The 9652-nt window shown below is 43.1% G+C and overlaps 1 protein-coding gene across 1 annotated transcript; it reads right to left on the reverse strand.

Moving 5' to 3' along the window:
• Positions 1–1240: 1240 nt before the first annotated feature.
• LOC123443773 (glycerophosphocholine acyltransferase 1) lies at positions 1241–4893 on the reverse strand. The gene is made up of 8 exons (XM_045120299.1): positions 4659–4893; positions 4472–4555; positions 4088–4145; positions 3895–3995; positions 2723–2818; positions 2539–2632; positions 1917–2154; positions 1241–1717 (listed from the first exon to the last, which is right to left on the reverse strand). Exons 1-8 carry the CDS (start codon positions 4743–4745, stop codon positions 1357–1359), a joined length of 1119 nt encoding a protein of 372 aa, XP_044976234.1. The 5' UTR covers positions 4746–4893; the 3' UTR covers positions 1241–1356.
• Between the last annotated feature and the right edge of the window lie 4759 nt (positions 4894–9652).

Here is a 9652-nt window from a genome sequence, read left to right on the forward strand (position 1 = left end):
TCGGTTCTACTTGTGGTTATCTCTTACCTTTACATTGTGTATGTTATTGTTGTAGAGTATTTCTTACTTGCTTTAGCGGTCATAGTAGGTAGCATCATATAGGTTGCTCACCTAGTTATTATTTTAGAGAACCTTTATGTTGCTAACCCTAACTTGTTAAGAAAAACTAAAAATTGGTAGTTGCCTATTCACCCCCCCCCCCCTCTAGTCAACCATATCGACCCTTTAACCTAGGCCCACACAAAGTTTGGATGGGTCTGTCCATTCATACCAAGGCCACCGCAGTCTGAGAGCACGCGCAAATTTTTCAGTATTGAGGACCCCAAGTCCACCATATTCGAGGGGGCGACAGACAACCTCCCAATTGACCTTACACTTGGCACCGGAGGTCTTGCCTGATGCGGACCAGAGAAAAGCCCTTTCCATCTTATTGAGGTTATGCAAAGTTCCTTGGGGCACGACCAAAGGGGTGATGGAGTAAATCGCTTGGGAGGTGATGACGGATTTGACTAGCATCGTACGCCCAATGGTGGTGATGTTTTGGCCCTCCCGGGGGGGTCAATTGTCGTGCCACCTTGTCCTCAAGGTACTGGAAGTCCTCCTTTTTTAGTTTCCGAACCGAAAGCGGTAGGCCTAGGTAAGTCACCGGGAAATTGTCTTTTTTTGCTGGCAAATTTTCGAGGACGCGGTCCATATTCCGGTGACTACACCGGATTGGCACCACAGAGCTCTTTTGGAACTTTGTGTGAAGACCGGTGACTTCACGAAAACCCCTCAGCATGGATGCAAGGTTGTTAACATCCCTCTTTATTGGCGCGACGAACACGACTGCATCATCCGCATAGAGTGAAGTTCGCACAATGGTGCCACGGCCACAAATCTTGTGGAGAAGGCCCTTCTGAGTTGCCAATGCTAGAAGTTGATAGAGAGGGTCAATGGCAATCACAAAGAGCAACAGAGAAAGGGGGTCCCCTTGTCGTAGACCGCATCGACGAGGGTGTTCATGTGGGGTGCCAGCCTCATGGAAATCACTTTCGCCAAGATCTTGGCAATCGCATGGATAAGGCTAATAGGTCTGTAATCGGCGATTCCTTCCGCCCAATCTTTCTTTGGGAGGAGCACCACGCTTAGCAGAGTTGAGCCAATGGAGGTTTGCAGTGTGCAGGGAGTCAAAACAGTTTATGGCTATGTCAAACATGCCCACACACCCTACCAAGCGATCCCACCATAAACAGCCCTGAAACGTCCCAAGCCAACATAACATTCATCGATAGCAACTTTTCTCACAGAAGGAACAAAGGTTACACGATAGTACCACAACCAGACAATCTAATCTTACGCCCCAAATCAGTTCCCTCACTGACTTGGCTCCTCGGATGCATGCTGGTGGTCACCTGAGGGACCGTCCATGTGCTCCTTCAAGTTTGCTTGTTCAATGGGCTTCATCTCAAGTCTCTTCTTCTCCTTCTGGACGACCTGCCTAGGCATCACCTCCAGGATGAAGCTTCCGCCGTTCCATGTGGCCGCACACACCTTTAGTACTTGGAAGATCCCATGCAACCGGTACGAAAGGAATATGGGTACAGTGAAAGCCAATGTCGCCACTGTGAACAGTGCCTGAAGCAGTATGTACATCAAAGGACGATTCTTGTCACCAAGCAATCCGCTCAGTCTCCACCAGATGTTGTTTGCTTTCTGTGCTTTCTTTGACAGTTCCCTGCCAAAATTGATAACGATAAATTACTGGATTCTCTCACATGGGAGAATACGCAAGGTTAAGTAGGACACTTGGAGGAAGTACAGAAGATGGGAGGAACTCAAACTACAATTGGCATCCCCACCGGTGATCAAACAGCACCACTTAGCATACATATTGTTCCACTCATAGGTATACAGAAATACTACAAAAGACATACCTGTATGATGTCATGACTTCAGGATCCCTTAACAGCCTTTGCCGACGCAGCACATTAACTATGAGGAAATACATGAGTTGCCACAAGGTGTAAGCAGCTAGAGGAACAACAAACAGCCATGTCCACAGATAAGATTTGTCCTCCACATATGGCCATGTGACTCTTGCTGCTCTTCCTTCTGGATGCATGGCAGCAAATGTTTGTGGGTTCCACCAACGGATAGTGAACAAAACTATTCCTGTATAAGCCCTCTTTCAGTCATACTACACATTTGGCAAGAACTGCTGGATGAATAATAGAGTGGCATCATAACCCTAAAGTCAGAATAAACTTCAAGCCGACAGCCCTTATCTACTATAGCTTAAACTCAAGCTCCCCTTGCAGCTTTTAGTTCAATTGCTCATATCTACTACAGCTTATACTAAGGCTCCCCTTGGCATAACATGACAACAAAGTACTCATTGTAAGGCTTCCATATATCACATGCACGTCATACAATTTCAATAAGCACCAAACATAATGGTTAAATAGTTTCACTAGACTAAGATGGTGCTTTCCTATGAAAGTAAAGTTCCCTATCAACCTATGCATTGAATTGGGATGTTCAAGTAAGATAACGTACCAGGCAAGAGGTGTATTAGAACACTAACAAGTTTATCGAATGAGCTGAACACCAAGCTGCAACGCCATACAATTAATGCCCAAGCAAGGGGGCCCTACAAAGATTTAATGAAAAAACAAATGATTGCACACATATTATAAGCACAAAAAAGAAACCAGGCAACCCACAAGAATCCTTTTCATACCTCCGCAAATGAGAAGCAAACCATGAAAAGCTTTTCATCCTTCGGATAAAAGAGAATCATAACAAGGAGAAAAGTATTGGCATAGTAGCAGAAATCCTGCAAATTACATCAATGGTTGTAACCCAGTGGATTTATTACTAATGCACTATAGTATTGTGCCCAAGAACAGAGAAATGTAATGCAATCCACTGAAAAAGTATGAAACGTGTCCACTGAACTAGCAACAAACAAAACGTAACACTAAAACCTCAGAATGAAAAATAACTAGAATGTCAGCTTTGAGCCTTGGGCAAACCATAAGCACAGCAGTCATCAAGTAAAGGTGCATTAAAAACATTAGTACTTTATGCTACGAGCAGCACTTGTCTTCCGATTAAAAACATAGTACAGATACATGAACAAGATACTCCATCCATCCGGAAATATAGTACCTAATTCATACTTCGAGATTTACTTTGACTGTCAACAAGATCAATACTATATGAGATGTTTGTTATAAAAAATTATACCACTGGAAACTCCTTTCAAATATGAATTCAGCAGTATAATTTGTGTGACATACATCTCATAAAGTATTGAACTTGTTGACAGTAAAAGTAAATCTCGAAATATGAAATAGGGCCTACATATCCAGCCGGAGTACATGATAATATGCCTTTCGGAACAAGATACATGATAACATCCCAGTGACGGTAGGGACCTAAACTGCCGACGCGCTCTGCTCACCAATTGCTGGAGGTCGAAAAGATCAAGCCAGTGACAACTTTATCTATCTATCATGTCATAGCTTGCAGTAGTCATTTTCTTTTGTGAGCTATCATCATTCTAAATTGGTATCCCCAGCACCGCATCTTGGTCGTAAGTTTGGCCGTTTGGGGATTTTAATTTTTAATTTAAAGTTGGGTTCCTCCCCAGCCTTTTGTCCAAAATAAGTGAGCATAATAGCATATCCTAATAGTTGGAAATTGCATTGGCGTTTCTCGGAATCACCAGAATTCGAGTGGCATTTATTCAATTAACCCGTCATATTACGATCCACTCATCCTTATTACAGCATATACTGACATTGACACTTTAAAACCGTGACAGTTGGGCATGACACTTGAGATAACAATGCTACTTAGCTATTACATATATAAGCAATGAAACCAGCACAGTTAAAAAGGACTCACCAGAAGATAGTAGTGCCACTTCTTGTACCGGTAATAAATCCACCTGAGAGGAACAAATATGACATAAAACAGGCAATACACATACGGCACATCCTGTGGTCCTGCAAAACGAAATCAGAGCACCGTAAGATAAACCGACCACAACCTTCAGGAATAGCATGCAACCCAACAGATGGATTCGGCAATAGCTTACTGGCACCCAGGAGGTAGCAAAATGTCCCAAATCCAAGAACACCCATCAGGTGTGTGACCTGCACATTAAGCCAGTACCCACCATGTAAGAGCATTCCCCACGTACAGACGTTTGGAATAGCGTCACAGCCATGAGCCATGGCAGTGGTACATGGCAATAAATGAAGAGATTCATCACCACAGTAATCTATTCCTACCCAAAATGCCCCCAAAACAGTACACACCGCCAGCATATCTCTTACAGCACATGTTGAAACATTGCATAGCACAATCAATGCGTGCCGAATTTAACCGCGAGATGAACAGAACACGGGCTCGACGAGATTTTGGGAGAGCCAGAAGCCCAGAAGATGGAGACTAAGCAGGGGGGGATCGGAGAAAAGACCTTGAAGATGAAGCGCTCGTGCTCCTCTGCCTTGGTGGCGATCTTGACGGCCTGCTTCGACAGCAGCGCCTTGGCCTGGTCCCTCTGCAGTTTAAATAACCACCCAGAAAAAAATCAGAAGACGGGTAATCGGGGGAAAGGAGACGCCGGCGCCGTAGGGCTGCGGCGGGGGGCTAGTAGTACCCACCCTCCGGCGGACGTCCGCGGCCCCGTTGGCTAGCTTTGCCGCCGCCGACGCCGACGCCTCGTCTTCCACCACCTCCGACGACGCCATCCCAGAGAACCTTGGAGACGGACGGGACGGAACGCAACGCAACGCGCGACCAGTTCCTCTTGCGAAGACGAAAGCCTCCTCTTCCCCCTACGCCACCTTTCGTTTCCTTTTTCTTCTTTTTATTTCGCTTTCCTTTTTGCTTTGTTTATTTTATTTATTTATTAGTGTTATCTGTTCTCCCCCGCTCTTGTTCCTCAGCTTTTATACTACTATCCTCCATTTTCTACTCGTCCTCTGACGTGGATTGCGCTCTGTTATAATCTAATCTAATCTCTCTTGGTTTTGTTTTCTGCGCGGGTTCCCGTGACGTTTGGTTCGATGCAATGGCTTGGGGTGGAGCGTCGGGCTGGGCATCAGGTTCTGTGGCTGTGCGAGCCGTGGTTTGGTGAGGCAACAACACAGACTTGGCACGGGGGCAGCAGCGAGGGTCAACACGTGCCGTGTCCTGCTCCTTTTTCCCCTCGCTGTTCCCATCCGCGGATAGGTGCTTTACGTTTTGCCTTTCACCTAAATATTATTTTTAACACAATATAGATGCAAGCGATTTTGATAATCATAAAATTTTCAAATATTTTTTTATGTTTATTTTTTTAATACATTATAGACTACATACGAAGCAAAATAAATAACCGATATTTTAAGATTTGTAGTGTATACTAAAATCTCATAAAAGATGAAACGGAGTAAGTACAAGGCAACGGCTAAGATCTCGTATTTTGCAAACTACTTGGGCCATGTTGCATCCCATCAGCCAGGCCCTTTGGTCCATTTAGATTTATTTACTTTTTTGAATATTTTAGGTTGCTTAGGACATTTTTAAAGCGGATCCGTAAATTCCATGCAACAGTCAGACCGTAGAAACAATCCAACGCGGTTCTATATCGGATCGCGATTTTTTTCGCAAACTGAAGACATACATGAAAAGATTTGCACGAATCCGGACACGAGAAACGTCGCTATCTAGCCCATGGTCAACCCTTCTTCATCAACAATTCGATGATGCTCACCATAGGGAGTGAGTAATTCCTTTATAGGCTTGTTGAACGGTGATGGAATTAGATGAGATTGATCATGTAATCGAGTTATTTTGATAGGGTTGGATCCCTAGTATCCAATATGTTGTGATTGATGTTGATATGACTTTGCTATGCTTAAAGCTTGTCATTAGGGTCCGAGTGCCATGATTTTAGACCTGAACCTATTATGTTTTCTCTGAATATGAAAGTGTTTAGATCCTATCTTGCAAGTTGTATGCACCTATTACCTCTCATGATTCGCATACCTCAAGGTGACAATAACTAGGATTCTTTCCGGTGATTGTCGGAGTTTGAGGAGTTCATGTATTCACCATGTGTTAATGCTTTGTTCCAGTTTTCTATTAAAAGTGGCCTTAATATCCCCTAGATTTCCTTATGGACCACGCTGCCATGGGAGGGTAGGACAAAAGATGTCATGCAAGTTCTTATCACAAGCACGTATGACTATATATGCAATACATGCCTACATTACGTTGATGAATTGAAGCTAGTTTTGTGTCGCTCTATTGTGTAACTATTACATGATTGATGTTGTCTAAATCATTATCCATCACCGGTCCACGTGCCTACATTTTTCATATACTGAATCTTGCCAAGTTACTATTTCCGGTGCTATTGTTACAATCACTACAAAACTGGTACTGTTAATGTTACCATTCCTATTACTATTTTGCCGTGCTACTAAAACTTTTGCTGCAAAGAGACATCCCAAGGTGTGGTTGAATTGACAACTCAATTGCTAAGACCAACAAATATTCTTTCCCTCCCCTTGTGTCGAATCGATAAATTAGGGCGTAACACTATCCGTGAAGATTGTTGCGATCTCCTATACTTGTGGGTTATCAAGACCACTTTTGGCATCATTGTCGGGGGGCATAACTCTATTTATCGTGTTCTCTTGAGGATATCCAATTGCCATAATGAAGAATCTAAAAGATAATAGAACCAAGATCATACCCTCTAAGATGAGGGGAGGTAAGGAACTATCATCTAGCTGTGCTTTTGATTCACCTACTATTTTGAATCAGCTTATGACACCACCACTTGTTGCTTGTTCTGATATGCCGTGAGTACTTGATGATGCTACTTATGAATTTCATGAAACTTATGAAGATGCTACTGCAATCTTTTGGGTTTCATCTCCATAAGAGTGGCTGAGTTTTGACATTGGCTCGCTAAGCCTATCACAAACATCCTACTTTACCCGGGCTTGGGACCAGCTATGTTGAGAAAACAAATAGGCGGAGTTACTGCAATGCTTGATAAAAATAAACATGTGACACTTGGTGAATTACTTGATGCTCATATTGCTAGATCGTTACAATCTGAAAATGTTGAAACTGAAGAAAACTATGAATCACTCATTATGCTTAGCTCTCCTAATAGATATGAATTGCCTGATGTACCCGAGGGTTGTGTTATCGATGGGGAGATAGCTAGAGATTTTCTTGCTTGTAATGATAGAGATGATTTGAGAATCTGGAAGAAAAATCTATGATGGAGAAAATGAAACATGATCCTAAATTTGATACTTCTCCTATATGCGTTACTCATAAGGATTATGAATTGTTTGTTGATCCCGAGTTAATTACTATAGTAGAATCTAATCCATTCCATGGTTATGAAACTGAAACTGTTGTGGCACACTGTAAGTGCATCTAGTGCCGCTTAGTGATTTTGGTGGTTTGAAGACTTATAGGTTAAGATACTGATATGTTTGTAAGTGTACACAGGCTCTACAAGTCGCTGAGGAGTTTGAGTTATTCGATGAATATCGACCCCTAAAAATGAATGTCTTCGGGTGAAGACTTTGGTCATTCCTTGAAGACTTTGATCGTGAAGAAATTGCGAAGAAATTGATATTCCTCATGAAGATATTGAAGATGAGGAATTCGTTGTGTCCTGAAGAAAATACACTGAAGACTTTGAAGCTTGAAGATTTACTCGTTCTGTTTCATTTTCTTTATACTTGAGTCATAGGAACACCATACTGTTAAAGGGGGTCGAGATAAAACTATGGAACAAATTTCCCCATGATGCTCAACCCAAATCTACATCTACCAAATCCTCAAAGTGAGGAACATGAGAGACATGAGGACTTTCACAGTTGAAAGTTCCGACCGTTGTCGCGCCATGCGCCACCTGTCCCAGATCTTATCCACCCAACAGTCATATTATTAAAGGGCATTTATGTCAAATCATGTCGGGATGCTCCCAGGCTATAAATAGCTGCCCCCCATAACCACTAGCTGGTTGGCTGCTGATACGTCTCTAACGTATCTATAATTTTGGATGGTTTCATGCTATTATCTTGTCAAACTTTGGATGTTATGCATGCCTTTTATATATTTTTTGGGACTAACTTATTAACTCAGTGCCAAGTGCAAGTTCCTGTTTTTTCCATGTTTTTTACCCCTTTTAGAGGAGATTTTGAAACGGAGTCCAAACGGAAGAAAATCCCCGAAAAGATTTTTTCTGGAACGGAAGAAGATCGGGAAGCTTGAGAGCCAAGGCAGGGGCGCCTCAGGGGCCCCACAAGCCCTAGGGGCTGCGCCTTTAAATTCCCTAAAAATCCCAAAAAGATCAGGAGATCGTCGAAAGTACTTTTCTGCCGCCGCAAGCTTCTGTCTCCGCAAGATCCCATCTGGGGCACGTTCTGGTGCCCTGCCGGAGGGGAGATTCGGATACGGAGGGCTTCTTCATCAACACCATGACCTCTCCGATGATGCGTGAGTAGTTCACCATAGACCTACGGGTCCATAGCTAGTAACTAGATGACTTCTTCTTTCTCTTGGATCTTCAATGCAAAGTTCTCCATGATCTTCATGGAGACCTATCCGATGTAATCTTCTTTTGCGGTGTGTTTGTCGAGATCCGATGAATTGTGGATTTATGATCAGATTATCTATGAATCTTATTTGAGTTTCTTCTGATCTCTCTTATGCATGATTTCATATCCTTGTAATTCTCTTCGAGTTGTGGGTTTTGTCTGGACAACTAGATCTATGATTCTTGCAATGGGAGAAGTGCTTGGTTTGGGTTTCATACCGTGCGATCACCTCACCCAGTGACAGAAGGGGTAGCGAGGCACGCATCGTGTTGTTGCCATCAAGGGTAAAAAGATGGGGTTTTCATCATTGGTTTGAGATTATCCCTCTACATCATGTCATCTTGCTTAAGGCGTTACTCTGTTCGTCATGAACTCAATACACTAGATGCATGCTGGATAGCGGTCCATGTGTGGAGTAATATTAGCAGATGCAGAAAGTATCGGTCTACTTGTTTCGGACGTGATGCCTATATGTATGATCATTGCCTTAGATATCGTCATGACTTTACGCGGTTCTATCAATTGCTCGACAGTAATTTGTTCACCCACCGTGATATTTGCTATTTTGAGAGAAGCCTCTAGTGAACACTATGGCCCACAGGGTCTACTCCACACCATATTTTCAGCCTTATACTTTTTACTTCGTTGCACTTTCCACTTTCAGTTCTCACTTTGAAAACAATCTTGAAGGGATTGACAACCCCTTTGAAGCGTAGGGTCCAAGCATGTTTGTGTTTGCGCAGGTACTCTGGACTTGACGAGACCCTCCTTCTGGATCGATACTTTGGTTCTCAAACTGAGGGAAATACTTACTGCTCCTGTGCTGCATGACCCTTTCCTCTTCAAGGGAAAAACCAACGCAAGCCCAGTCTCCGTCAACGTGTCAATTTCTAGCGTTGTTGTTTGAGAAGTAGCAGCTGTTCCGAGAGAAACTGACACTAGTCATTTAGAGCAACCCAAATTCCTCAGAGCCTTTGAGTGAAAATCCTCAAGTGAGGCAATACCCCAAACACCCAAACCCAAACCAAAACCCAAGTGAT

The sequence above is a fragment of the Hordeum vulgare genome, chromosome 3H (assembly GCF_904849725.1).
Source record: "Hordeum vulgare subsp. vulgare chromosome 3H, MorexV3_pseudomolecules_assembly, whole genome shotgun sequence".
NCBI classification, from domain to species: Eukaryota; Viridiplantae; Streptophyta; class Magnoliopsida; order Poales; family Poaceae; genus Hordeum; species Hordeum vulgare.